Source organism: Dama dama, chromosome 11, assembly GCF_033118175.1.
Source record: "Dama dama isolate Ldn47 chromosome 11, ASM3311817v1, whole genome shotgun sequence".
Lineage (NCBI taxonomy): Eukaryota > Metazoa > Chordata > Mammalia > Artiodactyla > Cervidae > Dama > Dama dama.
Genome location: NC_083691.1, coordinates 99,870,558 through 99,892,478, shown reverse-complemented (window position 1 = coordinate 99,892,478; position 21,921 = coordinate 99,870,558). Strand labels below are relative to the sequence as shown.

Sequence of the window (21,921 nt, the reverse complement as noted above, 5' to 3'; positions counted from 1 at the left end):
TTCTGTTCAGAAACCACTTCCAACAAGCAGAGCTGTAATTTTCCACTGAAATAAAGAGCATTTGTAACAGAGAGGCACCTTGTATCTGGGCGGCTGACACCACCACAGGCAAGGCCAGCCTCTGGGACGAGACCCAGGAAGGCGGGAGGCACCTCGTTGAGCCCCCAGGGCTCATCCACTTTGTGGGCCTCAGGTTGCAGGAAACAGAAGGCCAGGGCATCCGTGAGGAGAGATGGCTCCTGGAGGGTAAGGCCGCTGCCCTCCTCCATCACGTGGCCAGGTGGCCCCCTCGCCCTGGGACACAGCTGGGACTCCAGGGCCCAGAGCAACATTGGGCCCCACTCATGACAGGAAGGTTGCCCTGGGGGCTCAGCTGGTAAAGAATCTGCCTGCAGTGTGGGAGATTGAGTGCGATCCCTGGGCTGGGAAGATCCCCTGGAGAAGGGAATTGGCTGTTTCTAGGACAGAAGGCGAGAACCAAAGCAAAAGCTACAATGCTAGTCAGACGGTTTCCTCACACATGTTGCTCTGAGGCTGGCCCCGAGTGGGGGGCTGGGGGTAGTATACCATCTTTCACATCTTCTTGCCCTCCTCAGAGCCTCGAAAAATTCCTGAGCTAGAATCACACAGAAGTCACAAGTGTGGTCTCCTCTGTGCTGAGATCTCCCTCCTGCACCCACGTTCGGGCCAGTTCATGAGCCCACCCTTGTGCCCCCACCACAGAGGTCTATCCAATCTCCCCTGGAACTCAAAAACACAAAACAGCCATCTGCTTCCTTAGTTCCAAAGAAATTGGTCTGAAGGCCCATGGCAGGAGGTCAGAAGGGCCCCACTGTCACCCCACCTGCAGGAGAGACCTACAGCTCGTGGAAAGGATGTGAGGAAGCCAAAGACAACAGAAACCACCACCACCACCCCCCTGCCAGCCGAGGGGACCCCCCTTGCCTTCTGCATGGAGCAGAGTGTGCTCCCATCCCAGGCAGGGCAAGGGTGGATGGGCTGAAGGTTTCCGAACCCACCCCTAAAGGAAGGCCACACGGAAGGTCATGTTTGGTTTTCATCAGCCACATTAGGACTTTCCCTCGGGCTACAAAAGCAAGGGCTAGGAGAGCTGAGTCCAGACCCTCCAGGGAGAGTCCACCTGTAAGCAACAGAATCACAGGGCAGACAGGCGAGCAGCACCCGACTCCTTGTCAGGTAAGGCAGTGGCGTCAGGGCTGACCCAGACAGGAGGATGCTCAGGCTCTGCCGCTCAAACAACAATGATCTCTTCCAGGCACAGGTGACCAGGATCCACTGCTTCCAGATTTACAACCACCGTTTCTTATCACTTAAGAAAGAGAAGCAAGAGTTCCTCTTTGGGGAGCATCCAAACTGAGGCTATAGAAGAAAGGTTCCTTACATTTTGACACTCTAAGTAGGATTCCAAAAGTTAAGATGAATATAAAACATGCAGCGAAGCAGGCTTGGAGCATCCAGAAACACCTCCATGTCCTCAGGTCACATGGTAGATGTTGCTTTCAGTGTCAAAACGTGGAGCGGTTTCACAGTCCCACAGCACCCGTGACGTCTCCCATGCTTCTCTTGACTTCACACACCTGACCGGGGGCCTAAAGGGGCCTAATTGGGAGTGCTACGAACCCACCAACAGAACCAAGATCCACCCTCAAGAACAAAGGCTAGAGTGGCAAGCCCCAGCAGAATGCCCCCTCCCCATGGCCCCCTAGCAAGGGTCAGTGACACTCGAGTGTGTCCTGCAGTCCCAGGCCCTAATGGAGAGGCAGCCAGGTGTCTTTTCCAGCTCGGCTTGCATCTGCAGAGGATGATGGAAGGAGGGAGAGGCAGGGAAGAGATTTCCATCCAGATTTCCAAGGAAAGTGCCTCAGGTGGACAGGGGCTTGGACAAAAAGCAAAAACCAGTGGCTGGCTGGCCAGAAGGTGTGAGGAGTGACCACTTTCTAGTCTTTGAAGACTTACAAGTGAAGCCCAAGGGCCCTGTGAGCCCAACAGCAAGGCAGCCTGGGCTAGGAAACTCCTGCCGGTGGTTCTGGCATCATGGCGGCCCAGGTTCTCACCAGCCCTCTTCACTCCCAAGTGGCGGGACCTTGGGGAAAGGCACATCGCAGCAGTGTCACCCAGCGGGCGGGCTTCCCGAGCCAGAGCTGGCCGTCCTCACAGGTGATGGGGGAGCCAGCGTCCCTGCCCGCAAAGCTCCAGTGACAGACCCGCACCCATGACCAGGTGCTGGCGACAGGAGAAGGCCCGCCCGGCCGGGAGGGTAGGTCAGCGGTGCTCCTCCCGCGCCTCCCAGGGACAGCCACACAGGTCAAGGTTGCGGGGGCCACTCAGTAGAAACGCTTCCGACTCTGGTCCTGCCATTTGTTGTAGAGGATGATCCCGATGACAATGGCAAAGACGGAAAACACCAGAGAGAAAAAGACGATGAGAAAGAGGGCCAGGCCGCTGAGGGGAGGCAGCGGGGCTGTCACTGAGGAAGCAAGAGAGAAGCAGGTCAGGAGGAGGGGGCCACTCGGGGAGGGCAGGACCGGCTGACGGGCGGTTCCCGTTTCTGGGAGCCGGAGCTCCAGTATGCCCTCTCCATATGCCACATTTAAAACCCAAGCAGCCCTGAACTGCTCGTCGGTAACGTGGGGACCAGTGAGAGGGCAGGGCCAGTGCTCAGGTGCCCCGGAGAAGAACAGAGAGGAGTCAGCCGCCACCGCTGGGCTGCACGGCCCCCCGGCCCCCCAGCGGCCCTCACCCCGCTGGCTGGCCGTGGGGCCCTTTCCCGGGACCCCTGTGCTCACTCTCAGGCAGCTTCATGTTGTCCACTGAGGGCAGGAACACGTCGCGATGCAGTTTCTCCTCTTCCGGGGTCCTCTCCACCGTCAGCTCAAACAGCTTCAGGGAAATGACATCGTGGTTGTCTAAAGACAGAGAGAATGACAAAGGGATGACTCAAGGCACCCTGAGAAGAATGTCTTGGTTTAAGCTTCTAGTCCACAGCTAACACACAGTGACCTGAAAAAAAAAAAAAAAAAAACCCACCACCAAAACCTCTTATTTCTCATCTAGACATAAGGACAGGTAACAGGGAATATTCTACATTATCCTATATAGAGAGTTTTCATCAACAAGCATGCCCTACCTACATAATTTTATTTATTTTATTTTTGGCTGCGCTGGGTCTTTGTTGCTGCATGGGCTTCTCACTGCAGCGGCTTCTGCTCTTCTGGAGCACGGGCTCCAGAGCACAGGCTTCAGCAGTTGTGGCGAACGGGTTTAAGATGCTCCACAGCGCGTGGTACCTTCCCGGATCAGGGATTGAAGCCACGTCTCCTGCATTGGCAGGCGGATTCTTTACCACTAAGCCACAAGGGGAGCCCCCTGTATAATTTCAAAGTTGAGCGATAATACAAGAACTAAGCCCCAGTCACAGGTAAAACCTTCTCGTGAAAGGAGACAGAGCAGCCCCACAGCTTCCCTTTAACACGGACTACACACGTGAGCAAAGAGGAAAGGGCCACGAGCAGGGCACAAGCACTGGCCTGGAACACACTTCCCTTCTGGGCTGAGGCTAACTCTTCCCAGTCCCTTGTGACCACGACCCTGAATCTCAATATTAATTACCAGACAAGGATGCAGGAGTCAGGGGCTCAATTTTTCTCTCTCCCCTTTTAAAGTAAGATTATAAACTCACAGATTCAAACATATTTGCTGTGTTTCAATCACTGTGGATGGTGATTGCAGCCATGAAATTAAAAGACGTTAGCTCTTTGGAAGAAAAGCTATAACAAACCTGGACAGCTTATTAAAAAGCAGAGACATCAAAAAAATAAATAAAAAGCAGAGACACCATTTTGCCAACAAAGATCCATGTAGTCAAAGCCATGGTTTTTCCAGCAATAATGTATGGATGTGAGAGCTGGACCATAAGGAAGGCTGAGCGTCAAAGAATTAATGCTTTTGAACTGTGGTGCTGGAGAAGACTCTTGAGAGTCCCTTGGACAACAAGGAGATTAAACCAGTCAATCCTAAAGGAAATCAACCCTGGATATTCATTTTAAGAACTGATGCTGAAGCTCCAATCCTTTGGCCACATGATGTGAAGAGCCAACTCACTGGAAAAGACCCTGATGCTGGGAAAGATTGAGGGCAGGAGGAGAAGGGGGTGACAGAGGATGAGATGGTTGGATGGCATCACCGACTCAATGGACATGGGTTTGGGTGGACTCCGGGAGTTGGGGATGGACAGGGAGGCCTGGCGTGCTGCAGTCCATCGGGTCGCAAAGAGTCGGACATGACTGAGCGACTGAACTGAACTGAACTGAAGGATGAGACAGCTGGATGGCATCACTGACTCAGTGGACAGGAGTTTGAACAAACTTTGAGACAGTGAAGGTCAGGGAAGCTTGGCGTGCTATGATCCATGGAGTTGCAAAGAATCAGACATGACTGAATGACTGAACAACAAAATACACTGAAGTTGTACCTCTTACTGATGCGCAACTCAAACCAACTCGACCCAGTGGGAGCCTAGTCAAGTGGACTCCTGAGTCCTTTTACATGAATCTAAAAGTTTTTGATATGTTCTCTGCTTTTCTGGGAAGTTTTTAGCTTGTATTTCCTACCTTAGACCTGGCATGAGACACATCTCCAGGAAGCTTTTATTCTCGCTGGTGGGAATTGGTATTAAGAGGCCACAAATATGAGGGTAGGGGTGCTCAGTGCTACTAGGTTGTTACTGTGGACTGGACTTCTTACCATCTGTATCATTAGGGTGACATTTACAGCTGTTTGTGGGTTCTTAGAATCTTTAGCAGGTAGAACCAGTTTAAAAAAAACACACAAAAAACTGGATTTACCTTCAGTTAGAAAAAATGTTTTCTCTGCCAGGATTGAGATTAAACAACAGGACAGCCCACATTTTCTCCTGACAACAATGGGCCAAGGCTAAGTAGACGCTGCCCGTTTCAGATGGGCATTTGCCTTCCTGTTTTGCCACAAGAAAGTTCTATCTCATACCAGCTTCATTCATAATACACTATATTAATCAAAAGAACCAAAAGTTTCTTTACCTCAAAAGACGTCATGATTGAGGCTTAGGGGGAGAATGGACATAAAAGAGAAACTTTGGAAACAAGTAGGTAGAAAATCCAGAAAAGATAGAAAAGTCTGGTTCTGCTAAGGTCACGTAAGTCAAGTAAGGCAGGAGTTTCAGGGTAACTGATCAAATGAGCTCAAGAGAAGACAAAGAGCAAACAGACAGAGCAGAGAAACAGAGGGAGCTTTTATGAGAACAGTGCCATGGCAGATGCAGGTCCGAACGCAGCATTTACCATGCTGGTGATTTACAGAGGTGGGTGGCCTGTAAGCAGAAGCCTCTGTACACACAGCACATTCAGAAGTCCGAGCACACGGTCTTCCCTAGTGGTCCAGTAGTTAAGACTCCGTGCTCCCAGTGCAGGGGACGCAGGTTCGATCCCTGATTGGGGAACTAAAATCCCACATGTCTTTGGGCAACTAAGCCCAAGAGTCACAGTTACCCAGCTTGCAAGCTCTGTAGTCCACACGCCACATCGAGAGAAGCCCCAGTGCAGCCAAACTATAAATAAATAAATAAAATGTAGGTTTTATTAAAAAAAAAAAAAAAACAGAAATCTGAGCACAAAAGAGTTTGGGGGTCAGTCAAGGAAAAGCTTTGTGAGGAGAAGGGGAAGCCAGCACATTAGGTGAAGGGACTTGCCTGTGGAAAAAGGCAAGAGAAAAAGGAAAGCACAGACCTGAAAACACAGACTGGAAGCACTGGCTTGATGAAGAGGCGAGTACTGCTTGCTGTTAGCAGCAGATAGCTCCCAGACACAACTGTGCGAGACGACCCCAGGCCTGGGCAATCTGGGCTCTACACACAAGAATGCAGGAAGGGGAGCACTTGTGGGCACCTGCTTGCCAGAGCTCTGCCCAGCTGGCTCTCACGCCCGGGCCTGCCTAGGGAGACGTGACCTGAGTTAGGGCCAGTAAGGAGCGCGCAGGGCAGTACCCGAGAGATCGCCCGTGATGGACGAGGTGCCAAAGTAGTAGCCCCGGGGCAGGCGGACCCCCGGCACCTCTATGCAGTCCCTCCACTCGTGCTTGCCGTCGATGTCCATCATTATCTGCAATACAGAGAGCGGGAGGCACGTCAGGGCCGGGCCCCGGCAGCGGAGTGAGACAGCCTGCGCTGCCGATGGGCGGCGCGCCCGGAATGGACTCACCGTCAGGTGCCTCTTGACGTAGCGGATCACAAGGAAGGTGTCGTAATGGAGGTTGCGGACGATGGCCGTGCAGCCCCCCAGCTCTGTAGGCCGCCCATCCCGCTCGTGATCGTAGCTGAGCGAGCCGTTGTTCACCATGGCTGAGATGTAGGGGAACACCCGCTGCGAAGGCAGGGGAGGAAAAGCAGAGGGCGGTGAGGAAGCTCTCGCAGGAACGCCTGTGCAAACAGCAACGGGACTTCTGCACACAAAGCTGAGCTCTTCACGACAGACCAGACGACCACTCTGCCTTGTCCCTAGCAGCCTCCGAGGGCCCACGCTGAGAGGGTCACTTGAGGGACAAGGCCCAGAGGTGACTGACCTCAGTACCTGCCTCCAGGCATTCTCCTCCCATCTGGGGTGGGTCCGAAATGGCCCCTCTGACACTCTGGGGTCTGACTGGAATCCTCCCAGAGGTTAGCACTTGGCACTTACATTCTGCCCAAGACTGGTTTTCTTCTTACTTGTTGTATGTGCACATATGCTAAGTTGTTACAGTCATGTCTGACTCTTTCTAATCCTCTGGACTGTAGCCCAGAAGCTCCTCTGTCCATGGAATTCTCCGGGCATGAATACTGGAGTGGGTTAACATGCCCTTTTCCAGGGTATCTTCCCGACCCAGGGATCGAACCCGAGTCTCCTGTGACTCCTGCATCGCAGGCAAATTCTTTACAACTGAGCCCACTGGGGAAGCCCCATGTGTATGTATGTGTGTGTATATACATACACACACAAATACATATCACCGACTGCCAAGTAAACTTCTTGAAAAATCATTTATTATGCTTCTTTGTATGTGTCCACCTTAGCACCACCTCTTCCCCCACAAGGGCAAGTTTGTTTTAGTTTTCCATGACAGCTGATGGACAAACTCGAATGAACCTTTTGGCCAACCCAATATTTGGTGTACCCAGGTATTCTGAAAATACCTGTTCCCTCAGGGAACTCTTTCCAAAGGATAGCACCTTTCAAATTCTAACATTCTATAAGCACATGATGTGAAATGGATCAGGACTCAGAAAGGACAGTGCCAGAACCAGGTGGACTGGTGATGTTCTCCAGCCACAGGTGACTCCTCAGTCAAAAGACCTTCCGGCCCTTCACTGCACACAACTTCTCCCAGTAATACTCAGTGGGCAAGGTTCTCCTACTGAAAGTCTCCCCGTAGCCCATTCATTTTCCCACCTACTTCGGAGACCCTCTCTCTCCAATAGCCCTTGCGGAGCAAACTCTTCCTTAGAAATGACAAGCCAACCACTTCAGAATAAGCCTAGAACTGAGGCAGTGAAGAGACAGACACGGTGATGAAAGGACAGGAAACATGAGACATGCCACTTCTCTGGGGAGTTCCTCATTGTTCTAGACAATCAACATGCAAGATGAAAATGCAGGCGGAACTGGTGACTCTGGAGACAATGGCCACACAGATCGTGAACAGTCGCAAATGTTGGATGGGCACACAAGGAAATCGGGGACGGCCACAGTGAGTCAAGAACTGAGTACCTGGACTCCTGGAGAATACCGCCTCTTCTGGGCCTGAGAGGGTCCAGCAGGTTATTATAAAAACAAGAGAGGGCACAGAAGACAGGAGACCAAGTCAGAGAGAAACATCCGTGGAAGAGCTATGACCCAGCTGTAGTGGAAGAGCAAACCAATCTCAATCCCCAAATAGAATTTTAGGGTCCATGGAGGGCATTCCACAAGTCCTCAGGCCCCTCAAAATTATAGGCAAAAAACTACTTGTACATTTTCTAAGGCTAGGGTCTGCTGCTATCATCAGATTCTCAAGGTGGTCCACTAGGAAGAACTCTCTAACCCAAACAGGGTCCTAAAACTTTCAGAACTTTATAAAAACACCCAGCATCACACTCTCTAAGCAGGCCTCACTTATGTCTCTGACAGTCCAAAGGTCAGGCCATGAGTGTGTCTGTGCCCAGACAACAGTACTTCTGTGGCAAGGAGAGAGACGAGGGTGATAAATAGGGCTAGAGTCTTCCAAATTCAAGATGTCCTTTACTGCCCAGGATCTCAGGCTATAGCTCTTGCCCAGAAGACAAAAATCCCACCACTTGAGAGACTATCAAATTAACTCTAATCCAGAGGGATCATTTACCCTCTAATTGAGCCTTATGGACATATACCTCCAAACAGTTACTGTTATTCTAACCTACAACATGCGTGCAAGAAAAAGCTCCGTGGGAACATTGCAGCAGGACAGATTTAGAAAAGTCACAAGGTTCAATGGTGTTTAGCTTTGCTCCAAAAAAAACTGCTATAGTTCTCAGCACCAGTAGTAAGAGATACCTGCACAAGCTCAGTTTAGCCCTGCCCTACTGTGGGCCAACGGGTAGAACCCAAAGCATTCCTTTCTCTTAATACTGGGTATGCACCTAGTATGAGCCAGGCACTGTCCCAGACGCTGGACGCTCAGTGGGAAATAAGACAGGCAGATGTCTGCTCTCATGGAGCTGACATTAGAGGGGAGGAGACATACAATCAATCTTGTTGTTGTTCAATTGCTCAGTCAGGTCCGACTCTTTGTGACCCCATGGACTGCAGCACACCAGGCTTCCCTAACCTTCTCTATCTCCCAGAGTTCGCTCAAACCCATGTCCATTGAGTTGATGACGCCATCCAACCGTCTCATCCTCTGTCACCCCTTTCTCCTCTTGCTCTCAATCTTTCCCAGCATCAGGGTCTTTTCCAGTGAGTTGGCTCTTCACATCATGTGGCCAAAGGATTGGAGCTTCAGCTTCAGTCCTTCCAATGAATATTCAGGGTTGATTTCCTTTAGGACTGACAGGTTTGATCTCCTTGTTGTCCAAGGGACTCTCAAGAGTCTTCTCCAACACCACAGTTCGAAAAGCATCTATTCTTTGGCGCTCAACTTTCTTTATGGTCCAACTCTCACATCCAAACATAACTACCGGAAAACCATAGCTTTGACTATATGGACCTTTGTTGGCAAAGTGATGTCTCTGCTTTATAAAATGCTGTCTAGGTTGGTCATAGCTTTTCTTGCAAGAAGTAACCATCTTTTAATTTCATGGCTGCAGTCATCTTCCGCAGTTATTTTGGAGCCCAAGAAAATAAATCCATCACTGTCTGAGACAGTGATAAATGCTATGGTGAAAATAATATAGGTAATACAATACAGAGAAGACATATACCTGAGGAGACAACATCTGAACAGAGGAGATCAAGCAGTTAGAGGGAATTCACCAAGAAATCTGAGGGCTGAAGAAGCATGAGGTTAGCATCTTCAGAACTAGGGGTGTCTGCAACAGGCTGGTGGGAGCTGAGGCGGGAGCCAGACCATGCTGGGCCTTACAGGCCACAGTGAGGGTCTTGGGGGAGCCTCAGACCAGCTCCCCAGCTGCTCTCTTATACCACTGGGGGCCTATGTACAGGACCACAGAAGGTATGAAACCAATCAGTGGGTGATTGAACGGCTGGAAAACTACTCTTCTACTACTATCATTTAGGACAAGGGAATTATGAATGTGTTGTCAGCAGTTGACAGAAATGGGCTTCCATAACTTCAGTGAATAATGAGGGAAAAGGAGGGACTGAAAATGCACTCGGGAGCTCTGGTGATCCCAAGGCTTGCTTGATGTTTCAACCCCAGTACCTGGGATCATAAGTTTAAGTTGAAACTTTCAAGGGAGTGCTGAGAACAGTGACCCTTAACCTAAGGGGGCCTTGTTCTTGCCAAGGCTGGTAAGGCACCTTCTTTTTCAGCACCCGCCAGAGGTCAGCTGGGCCTCGCCATGACCTGGGGGAGCTTTTCAACTGCACATACATGAGGGAACTACAGTCAGAGAGCCTGATTCAGCAAGTTTAGAATGGGGCATGGGACTACGTATCTTTTTAAAAGGCAGGACTTCCCTGGTGGTCCAGCGGTTGAGAAGCTGCCTCCCAAAGCAGGGGACACAGGTTTGATCCCTGGTTGGGGAACTAAGATCCCACAAACCTCGGGGTAACAACTAGAGAGCCTGTGTGCCGCTACTAAAACCTGATGTGGTTAATTAATTAAAAAAAAAAAAAAAAAGGCACTATGGATGATTGGGATGTGGCAGGAGAATTTAAGAAATATAGCACTAGACAGGTCTACAGCTTCAAAGTTGGAATCTGTCCACTTCAGCAATTCATGGCTTGGCCTTCAACTTGACACCTCACATTAACCGTAAGTCTTTAAATGCCACTTTAACTTCTATGCCTAGTCAGGAGTTCTTGAAGGGTTTCCTGTGTACCCACTAATTTCACACAGAAGCTAATTTTCTTTCCTTGGAAAGCAGCCTATATACAGCCAGAACCAAAGGCAGAAGAATCACCCTGACTGTGGCAAAGGTGGCAGTTTCATTCCTCTTTTAAGAGTCACCAAAAATTGGGAGCTCTTGCCTGCTGTCCAAACGGTGGTTGTCTGAAGACTGGGGAAGTGTTTTTAACTTTTTGTACTACACGGTACTATTGTACCTTCAGCATACCTTGAATGAAGAGACTCGAGAGCTTGTGGGTCCTACGCTAAAACTCCGCAGGTGCAAAGCACACACGCTGAGACTCACTAGGGAGAAAAAGGGGCACACACAGCCCTCCGTAGTCAGGGAGACCTGGGTTCTCACTGCAGGCACGCCACGCGCGCCTGCGTCATCTCGGACAGTCTACTTCCGCACTGCAAGCGGGGAGAACACACAGCTCCCAGGGTTCACCATGAAGACGAAATGAGATATGCAGAGCATTTGGTACAGTGCCTGGTGTTCAAAAGGGAGTCAACAAACATTCATTCAATGACTAAGTGAATTTCCAGATCTAAATATTGTTTACAGGTGCTCATATGTAAACACAAAACCAAACATACGTTTTTCTAGAGCAGTAATTCCCAGACCACTGGCTGTTACGGACCACTAAAAATCTCCAAACACATAACACATTCCGGGGATTAATAGGTCTACTTTTTCTTGATTTTTTTTTTTTTGCCTATTAAATATGTTAAAATACAATTAAAATACAATAACTATATTATTGTATTTTACAATGACAAGACAGCCATCTAAAATACAGATCAGTTTGAAAAAGAACATTTTAAATGAAAAAAACCTAAATATTTCATAATAAATAAATAATAAAACATTTCACATTTATGAGAAGTCACTTCACTGTTCCTGCTGTCAAACCCGGGAAGCTCTGTTACCAACCAACACAAGTCTAAGAACCAGCATGCAGGAGTCACTCTCAGAGCAGGTCTTACCAACCTAAACCACACTGCACTTGAGCACGCTGACCAGGCCTGCTCTCTGGAACCCAGGTGTGAAGACAAGGAGGGTGGGAGGGGAGAGGGAGAGCACGGAGCCACAAGAGCACTGTCGAGATGTCTGCAAATGTCTCCGGGGACGTCACTCAGTGCTGAGAATACAAATAGTCGGCACTTTCTGAGAGCTTACTCTGTGCCTAAGAGGTGGTCTCAACCTTCGCTGCTCACACCATCACAGCGGCACGCGGACACTGTGCTGTGCCGTAAATTCTCAGCTGTATCCTACTCTTTGCAGCCCACCGGGCTCCTCTGTCCATGGGATTTCTCAGATAAGAATACTGGAGTGGGTTGCCATTTCCTCCTCCAGAGGATATTACCAACCCAGGGATCGAAGCCTTGTCTCCTTCGTCCCCTGCACTGCAGGTGGATTCTTTACCACTGAACCACGGGAAAGCCCAGTATGTGAATGCTCTTGTTAATGAGAGGGATCTCTGTGGAAGAGGAGATCTCGTCTACAGTTCTACTTTGGGGAACCCATGAACCTCCTGAAATTGCATGTAAAATCCTATTGTATTCAACTGTAACAGAAATACATTTCTACTTCTCTTGAAAACTAATTCTCACCAATGAAGCTCAGCCTCACTCCCTGATGACATCTGAGAGCTGGCCAATATTCCTGGGACCTAATTTCCAAAGGAGTGTCTCTTAGAAAACACTGCCTCACCAAGGATTGAGAAAAAACAAACAAAAAACCCCACTAAATCACATCCAAATAGCATGTTAAGAGAACTTACGAAGTTATAGAGTTCTTTTAATAATGTAAAAATTCTTTCCACCAACAATAAAGAGACCAAGAGGGATCAGTGTTTTCATCAATATAAAGATTGGAGGGAATGTGTTATTAAATTCACGGCATATTATTGCTTATTTTCTTCCAGTTTCAAAAGAGGAAAAACAATCATTACATTAAAAAAATATGGGAAGCACCTCAAACTCGACTTCCAAGCTGGCCTGATCCGAGAAGAGCAGTGAGCTGCTCACGCCACTCGCCAACCAGCTGTTTCTGCCTCCAGGGGTCTTTTATGACAGCTATATATGGGATTCACCTAGAGATGTTTGAAAAGGTTAAGCTGCCCATGAGATTCTCCGAGCTTGGGGTCTAGAGAGAAGTAGTTTTAAACGCTCTGCAGATAATTCCAAGAGCAACTGCAGCTAAGGCAGAAAAGAGGTCCCAATTTTAACCACCTGAAACTGATATTTTTGTTAAACATCTACTCTCCTTACAAAACAAGGCCCATCAGATCTGCCCTCTTAAGCAGAATGACTCCTGCCTGATGGTGAAATAGAAGCTAGGAGAGCGTGAATAATTTATTTCTGGGAGAAACAGAGAGCCATGTTTAAAAGTCTAGTCAAGCCCTAAAGCCCACGCATGCTTCAGATGCATTTCTAACCACCACTATTTCCTCAATGGGACTGCAAACCCTTCTCACGACGTCCCCTCACTAAAATCCTTTCGTGCACTTACCCCCTAAAATACTTATAGCTTCAGACTCCCCGATAGGCACACCGCCCTCCAGAGCCCGCCCCACCAGGTGCACGCTGAGGGCGAGTCAGCCACACTAAATGGCTCTGCCGCTGGTCTGACAGTCAGGTCACCAGCCACCCGAGAGGCTGCTCAGTCATAGTGGCCCGTGAACGCGCTTGGGACGGAAGAGCGTTAGCAGCAAGGAACACAAGGTGAAGGGCGGCCTTGGAACACGGGGAGGCTGAGGGCCCTCTTTTTCTCTCTAGCCTCATCTCTCTCTGACCCCGCCTTTTTCCCTTCACATTCACTGCCCCTTCTCTGACTTTAACACATTAACATATGCTTTTCTATCTGCAGCTAATCTAATCTAATTCTGCAGATTTCAAAGTCAATATCACTTCCTGGAGGAAGTCTCTCCCAACCACCATCCCCACCACCATCGTCCCCCCCAGGTTAGATGCTTCTGCCAGGTCTTCCGAGAGCACCTCTGCAGAGCCCCCATCAGCACGCTGACACATCAGTGCTCCCGAGTGTGAGGACCACATGGATCTCACTCACTAATTCCCAGGGTCTGGCACCTCAACAGTGGCTGATGTCTGGCAGACTGAAGAAAAGCCCAGAAGCAACACCGAGAAGCAAGCCTCTAACTGACCCACAACAAAAGTTTCCTCTCATAACTCAGGTCTCACTACCCATGTCCTTTAAGCCAAACTCTGAATGGAAATGTGAAAAACTGCTGAATCTGGGTGTTGATATACAATGATGTGTTCATCCAATTTTTTTTTATACGTTTGAAATTTTTCATAAAGAACTTTTGGGGGAAAAAGTAAGTTCTGCTTTCATTTCTAATCGTGCCTTTCTTGCTAAACATTATTTAGTGATAGGATACCCAGCAACAACATGTCCTAATCATTTCCCCACCATCTGCTGGCAGAGTCACCAGGCAGAGAGCACAGGCCTGCTGCTAGCATAAGCAAGTACGAGAAAACCCTTACGGCCAGCTAACGAAGTGCAGGACGCTTCTGCTAACAGCCAGACTGCTGTTGCTGTTTAGTCACTAAGTCGTTTCTGACTCTTTTGTGACCCCCTGGCGGGACTGTAGCCCACCAGGCTCCTCTGGCCATGTGATTTCCCAGGCAAGAATTCTCGAGTGGGTTGCCATTTCCTCTTTTGGGTGTTCTTTCCAACCCAGGGACTGAACCCGTGTCTCCTGCATTGGCAGGCAGACTCTTTACCACGGAGCTACCAGGGAAGTCAACTGGATCTCTACCAGGTTTCAACAAAATGCTGAGATTTCATCCATTTCTCTTCACAGCCTTTCCTAGAGGAGACCAGTGTGCAGGTCTGAGAAGAGGAAGAAGAAAAGGACACTGGCAAGGGGGAGCAGCTACAGAAGAGAGCTCAGCAGTGACATAGGATGTCAGGGGAGTGGAGGCACAGAATTCAGCTTGCTCTGGTGCTGGCCTAGCCATGCAAGCTCAAGTCTAGTGGCACCCAATGTGCGCGCGAGAGACACCACTGTTTAACCCTGAAAAGCCCCCATCACGAGGACCACTGCCAAGACTGTGCACCATGAACAACTCTCTTCTAGAAAAAAAAAACTGACACAGACATTAACTATTGAAGTGCAACAGACGAAGAAAATAGAACCAAACCCCTCACTTCCTCTTCCGTGTTCCCGCCTGAACAACATTCCTAAGGCAAAGGGCTGTGATGTCAGTTCACTGTGGCTGACCTAAGCTATGACACTGGCCATTACCTCTTGCTGCTTCTCCTCATTGGGATAGGTGTCTACAAATACTCCCAGCCCCACAAATTTGTCCATGTTTCCAAACACAGGCCCTAGAGAGAGAGAACAGATGATGAACAACAGTGAAACAAAGCCAAGAGTTGATAAAGGAATAACACATCACTGTGATGGAGGAAAAAGTGAGATTCAAAGGACCCCAGGCGTCCCTTTAAGATGAGGAAGCAGCTGTAGAAACACCCCATGAAGGGCTCGGCCTGTAACAAGCATTCAGTAAGCACCCGCAGTTGTCTGTCACTAAAGGGGAGAGAGAGAAGGCCAGCGTCACCGTGCTTAGCGCTCCAGCCGCTCCCTGATTTGACCTGGTTGCTAAGGTGCCCCTGAAGAATTCTGCTTCACAAACACTTGTTGATGACTATGCCCCCGAGTGAACTGAATTCCCAAGTTTCTGCTTCTAATTGCAGAAGAGATCAGGTCAGATCAGGCTCAATTTGTCCTGTACTTGCAGCAAAGCCTCCCGTACAAAAAGGAAAAATAGGTAAGTCTTCTCCTTTCTCCTGACTCAGCAGTTCTGAGATGGGTCTCTACTCAGGCTCAGGAGAAACCATTACACCCAGTGTCAGTATTTGGGAGGGCCAGTGCTTTCCTTCAGCCAATCAGGCCACGAAGTTTCAAAGAGAAAGCGGAAGTAACCAATAAACAAGAAGCCATCCCAGGATGAGTCAAGGTCAGCTGCTTTTAGGACTCAGATCCCATTCTAAAGACTAGACAGGCTAACGTGTGTCCAAACATCAAGGGAGAGGGAAAACCGCTGGCACTGTGAAGTCATGTCTGTCTCCAGAAGAGGGCACGTGAAAAAGCAGGCCTGTCACCCCCCACACAGAGCAGCCCAGCACCCCAGTACCTGGCTGCATCCGATCCTTCGTGTACCAGATGGCCAAGCCATCCCCGTGCAGGTTCTTCTTCCCTTGCCCGTGGATTCTGAAGTGCACCTGCAACTCCCAGTCCCTCAGGAAACACGGCTAAAGTGAAAGAGACGTTGCAATCAAAGAGGAGCCTGAAACACCAGGCCTCAGGCCCTCATCCACGGTCTACACACTTGGAAAACACACACGCGGGGGACGTGAGGCTAAGAGGTAAAACCAAAACTTAAAACTCGCTAAGGGTTTATGTAGTAAAATTAAATAGATTGAGTCACTTATCTGTATGCGGTATTTAATATGTAAAGTGAATACACCTCCCAATCAGCGTCACCATCTCCCAACAGAAACAGGATAGCATCCCAAGGTTGGAAAAGACGAGAGAACTTCATGTTAGACTGCTGTGATCCTATACCCACCCAGCAAAAGATCTCAGCATCCAGGGTAGAGGTGGCTGAATTAATACTCATATGCAATTATGATCACCCCTCTGAGAGAAAGACTCTAAAAAGCTGGGATCTCAAGAAAGGTCAAAGCCTCATTCATTACAAAAAAAAAAAAAGATAACCTAAGGCATCACACAAAGGTCTCCAGGAATAATGAACATCTGCTATAAACAACTCTAATTAGCTAGACTTGGCTCTATGCCAAGCTGAGGGGCAACCCAGAGTTCCCACAAGAAGGGATAAGCTATGTCCCCACCAGTGTCAGGCCCTCAGCCAAGGAACAGAAATGCACCAAAGGAGACACTACCCCCCCCTCCCACCACCACAGAGACAGCCTTTGGTGGAAAATCATGAAGGAGGTGGGCACTAAACAGACTCCTGTTTTCCTTTTGAACTGTGTATCAAAACCTTGGGAAAAAAAAAAAGTAGACAGAAGTAAGTGGATAATTCAGTGTTCTAAATAGTTGAACACTTTGAAAGAGAAACCAGAGTAGGTATTTGGTTTGGAGAGGCTCCTGGTTAAGCTTCACCGTGAAAAACGAGGGGAAGGAAGAGCAGATAGGCCAGTTCAGGCAAAGGCCCTCCACGTAGATTGTTCAAAAACAAACCAAAAAACCCAGTAGATTGCTCTGGCTCTTGAGCAACAATTATTTTCAGCTTCCGTTTTCAATTTCTGGGAAATCCTCTTAAAGTGATGGTATTAGTACATAGCCAAAATAAAAGGGGTGTGGACACTTCTGAGTTCACCAAAGAACCCTGAAATCTCCAGTAGCTTTCCCTCCTTTGATAAGCCAAGCCCCCAGTTGTCATCTTGGGTTCTCATCTTTGCGCTATTTCATTTAGATTTCAGGGCAAGAGTGAAATTCAGTGGCAGGAAGCTGCCCCCATAGCCAGTGGGTAAGTATTATGCCTCTGGGAAGACAATGAGCCAAGAGGCATCCGCCGCTCTTACCCTTGGCCTCGTGCTGCACGATGCTATACAGTCCTGCTCAGGGTGATGTCTAACAGTAGGGCTCAAACTTTGCTGCATGTCAGATTCACCTAGGGAACTTTTAAAAATCCAAGTGTCCAAGCTGTACCCCATTCTAATTAAATTAGAATCTCTGGGGGTGGGACCCAGCCACCAACTCCAAAGGACAGCCAAATTGGAGCACCACTGCTCAAACAAATCCATCCTATTCAAATAACTTAGAAACAATGCTAAGGCTCACTCTGACAGTCAGATAACAAAAAACACAGGTAACAGAGAATCTGAAAAAGAGCAAGATAACTAGATCCTAGACTAGAATCACTGTTACATCAAAGCGTTACATAGAGACAGCTAGCAAGATAACATCAAAGTATCAAGCCTTGGACAAAATCATTTATAATCCATAGACCTGTATCAGTGACTCTTGTAATAGACATGTAACAAACAACAGCAGCAGCGTTTCTGTAACCATGGTAACTTTCCGAAGCATTTTCATGTCTATTGCCTTATTTTATTCTAACAGTAACCCTGGTGGGCAAGCAGAATGGATAAGATGAAGCTCATTTGACAGTTGGAGAAATTGAAAACTGAGCAAGGATAAATAACTGAGGGTCTGTGAGACCACTAGATTGAGAACGCAAGTCTTTCAGCTGCCAGTCCTCCACTTCTATCTGAACACACTGCCCTGCATTCCGTCCAAGAATGAGCTCAGCACTGCAATCTGGGTTAAGGGGCCAGAGTGTACAAATAGCTCACATAGAAACTTCTTGTCTTTCTGCTTCTTCAGAATTCTCTGCCACATAAAATGAACAGGGACAAGAAATTGTTCCTTTTTCTGAGATCCACTTATCTACAACTAATGATAAAAACCATGGGAAAGTAAGTTCTTAGCTTCTGAGAACCCAAAAGAAAGTATTCAAGAATGCCAAGGTCACTCCCCAAAGTAAAGTGATCATAAAAGATTTGCAAAGAGCCCTGGAAACCGAAAAGAAAGCATCATCTTACACTTGTACAAAATCACAGTGCAGCCACACCAGGAATACTGCATTCACTTCTTGCCGCCATACCTCAAGGAAGACAATGTCGCTAGAAAAGGTCCAGAGAAGGACAAATAAAATGACCAAGGGCTCAAAGTGGTTTTTACATGAAAATAAAATTTAAAATTCAACTCAAAAGGGAATAACAAGGGAGGGGGGTGGGGAAGGGGGTCAGGAATACTGAGATGAAGTGTAGGATAAATTTAAAAGAGTAGTCTTTTATTTTATAAAGCAAAGTAATTAAATGTGAGTTGACTTATTAACCTCCAAAGTTAACACTATCAGGTCAATCAGGAACTAAAGACATTTCAGAAAACTGAATCAAAACCAATTATTTGCTATAATTAGGGGAAGAGAGATCATCTCCCTAAATATCTGATTTCAATAAGAACATCATTATAATCTCTGAAATGAAAATACTTCATATTCACAGAAGACAGAATATGGGGAGGGGGGTGGGACTGAGAATAGTCAGTATGCCACTGAACTTTTTTTAGTAGTTTCTGGGTCACCAACACAGGAGGGAGAAAGATTCTTACCACCCGGTTCCACAGGGCACCCTGTTTACTTTGCATATCCGGGGTAAGGCGGATATACTGGGTCATCACCATGGCATTGCCCATCAGATTCCACAGGGAGGAACTGCTTGTGCCCACACCTACGGGGAAGAAGTAGATCAGTTCATTCTCTTCAACCCCAACCCATTTGGAAAACCGCCATGGACCCTCTGAAAGCTGGAGTCATCTTTCTTCCCCCTTCATATGAGTCCCACCTCCTGTCACTCAGTAAATCTTAACTCTTTACCACCTTTCTTCTTTTCACAAAGCCCTTCTCAGGTGAAGACCCTAGAGCACATCAGAGCTGTCACTTCATCCACGCCACAGTAACCATAGCTCAGATTCATTCTTCCCCATTTTATATGTGAGTAAATTTTAGCACCGTGAAAGAAAAAATTTCCCCAGTTATACCAAAAAGAGCTTGACCCTCTGGGGCTCTAGGGCTTAATCACATTATTTCTTTGAACAAGAAGCTACTTTCCCCCTTACCTCAGACTATCAACCCCTTGCAAGTGAGAACTCTTGTTACCCACAGTATTTGCAAGGAGAAGGCACTGGAGACATCCTCTAAGTGAATAAGCGATCACCCTTAGCAGCAGAGTATACCCCCTTTATGCTTCGTGTTTTTGTTTGTATGCTGTCGCCATACCCTCCAGTAGGGAAACACACTCGTGTTAATTAAGCCATCCGCACTGATTTGGTCCTCTTTGTAGCTAACCATGTAAATTTGCTGGTTGATAAGTTGTGTCTAGTGGCCTATGTACACTAAACACAGCAAAGCTAACCAGCCTCTTTCATCGATAGGGCTTCTGGACTGGAGAAGAACAGGTGTCTTAATTGACAACAGAATTTTATCTTCTCAGTGCGGCCAAGTTCTACCCCAGTTCTGCCTCATGCTTTATTTCTAGCACATCCACAGCTCCATCAGGAGCCCAGCTCACTGCTAGTGGCCCTCAATCACGGTCCACCGTTCGCAGTTCTCTGCCCTGCCCACATTCCACCTGTTCATCCGTAACTCCCCTTCATCCACGCCGGGCGCTAGTGGCATCCGAGAACCCTGCTTCGACCTGCTGGAAACTTCCAGGACTAATTCCGAGGGGTGGGGAGAGAGAAAGCTGACCCCTGTCCTCTGGATCCGTGGCTCCCGAACACAGCGAGAGTCCCCAGGGGCTCCCACCCGCTGCCGCCAGCTTCCTCGGGGTCACGAAGCCCTTCGCCGCCCCCGCCTCTACGGACAAGCTCAGGTCCCGAAGCCCTCCCGGTGCACGACCACCTCGCCCCCGGCGCCTCACCCTGGTAGGGCTTCGACAGCGAGTGCTCCCGTTTCAAGTACTCGAACGTTTGACCCGCCCCGACTTGCCGTGGCCCCTGCCCAGACCCCAGCAAAAGGAGAAGGAGCAACATCCTGGAAACTTCCCGTGCCGACAAACGCCGCCGCCACCGCCGCCACCACCCAGACGGTGCCAGGGCCACCGCCATCTTTCCCACCGCCGTCCCTTCACTAAAGGCCCGCCCCGTCGTCCAAGCCATTGGTCCGTGGGACCATCTGCTTCACGTCCTATTGGCTCTCATATAATCCCCGCCCCCGCAGGTGAGGCTGTCACCGATTGGCTGGCTTGAGTACCAGTTGCCTTGCCAACCCGCCTGGACTCGCTTACGTTTTTGCATTTATCCTGAGCGCCACTAGGCCTTCTGGCATACATGGTGATCTTCATTTTGTGTCTGCGTTCTGGAGTAAATTTAAAGAGATAAAATGCTTCTTCCAGTCCCCACGCAAACCTTCTGGCCTCACTGCCACTCACTCACTCACTCACTCACTCCTGACTGTACAGAGCTACCAATCAAGAGGCTACAAAACTGAAAGGAGAAATAGAGAAATTAACGACTCAAGTAGCTGGAAAATTATCAAATTTATAAGAGGCTTGAAGAGTACTCATCAAACAACTTGACCTGATGACATTCATAAAACCAGCCAACAATGGCAGAAGATATATTCTCTTCTGTGAAAAAGAAACATTTACCAAGATAATCTGAGCCAAAAAACTCCAAACCTCTGCAAATTTAAAAGAATTGAAAGCACACAAAGAACATTCTCCTATCGTGATGGTATTATACTAGAAGTCTGTAACAGAAAGATTTCTGAGAAATCCCCAAATGTTTGGAAAGTAAACTCACTTCTAAATAATCTGTGAGAGAGTAGGGGGCTCTGGGGGACTTCAGCAGGTCCTCTGAGAAAGGAAACAGAATAATCAATCCTTTACCTGTTAGTGTAATCATATTTCCAGCCCTGAAGCCAAAAAACTGAGATTCCTCCAAGCTTCCATTCTCTTCCTCACCAATTCCATTACCCAACCAATAAATAACTGATGGTTTTAGTCTTAATTATTTCTCAGAGCCACCACAGCCTTGTCATCCCTCCCTTTGTCTTTCTGCTGGACAACAGCAGCAAGTGTCCCAACTGTTGTTCTGGCCACCATCATCAACGTGGCAAACCAAGTGCCGTGTAGCCATGCTCTTTCCTGAGTGTCAGGGTTAAGCCAGTTCGTATTATGAAGCTGTTAGAGTAGTTTCTTGGCATGTTGTAAGCACTGCTTCTATTTAGTCCCTAAGTCTTGTCCCACTTGTTGCAACCCCATGGACTGCAGCACACCAGGCTTCCCTCTCCTTCACTGCCTCCCAGAGTTTGCTCAAACTTATGTCTATTCAGTTGGCAATGCTATCTCACCATCTCATCCTCTGTCACCTTCTTCTCCTTTTGTCTTCAATCTTTCCCAGCATCAGGGTCTTTTTCAGTGAGTGGGCTCTTTACATCAGGTGGCCAAAGTGCTGAAGCTTCAGCTTCAGCATCAGTCCTTCCAATGAATATTCAGGTTGGATTTCCTTTAGGGCTGACTGGTTTGATCTCCCTGCAGTCCAAGTATCAACATTATTAACAGAGCCCATGATGATTCCCAGGTGGCGCTAGCGATAAAGAATCTGCCTGCCAATGCAGGAGATGCAAGAGATGCAAGTTCAATCCCAGGGTTGATAAATTCCCCCGGAGGAGGAAAATTGCAACTCACTCCAGCATTCTTTTCCCTGAAAAATTCCATGGACAAGAGGAGCCTGGCAGGCTACAGTTCATGGAATGAAAAAGACCTGGACCCGACTGAGCACACACACAAATGAGGGTTCA

At 48.2% G+C, this 21,921-nt stretch overlaps 1 protein-coding gene across 7 annotated transcripts; it reads right to left on the bottom strand.

Moving 5' to 3' along the window:
- Nucleotides 1–1,044: 1,044 nt before the first annotated feature.
- Nucleotides 1,045–20,230, bottom strand: LMAN2L (lectin, mannose binding 2 like). Of its 7 annotated transcripts, XM_061156003.1 has the most exons (10): nt 20,039–20,060; nt 18,729–18,847; nt 18,158–18,238; nt 15,721–15,838; nt 14,829–14,911; nt 7,797–7,829; nt 6,255–6,416; nt 6,041–6,155; nt 2,808–2,927; nt 1,045–2,488 (listed from the first exon to the last, which is right to left on the bottom strand). In XM_061156003.1, exons 4-10 carry the CDS (start codon nt 15,728–15,730, stop codon nt 2,346–2,348), a joined length of 666 nt encoding a protein of 221 aa, XP_061011986.1. In that variant the 5' UTR covers nt 15,731–15,838; nt 18,158–18,238; nt 18,729–18,847; nt 20,039–20,060; the 3' UTR covers nt 1,045–2,345. The 7 variants fall into 7 exon arrangements, with proteins under 7 accessions (XP_061011986.1, XP_061011980.1, XP_061011985.1 ...); XM_061155997.1 differs by lacking the exon at nt 18,158–18,238 and having other exon boundaries at nt 20,039–20,230; XM_061156002.1 differs by lacking the exons at nt 18,158–18,238; nt 20,039–20,060 and adding an exon at nt 20,107–20,229.
- Nucleotides 20,231–21,921: the final 1,691 nt, after the last annotated feature.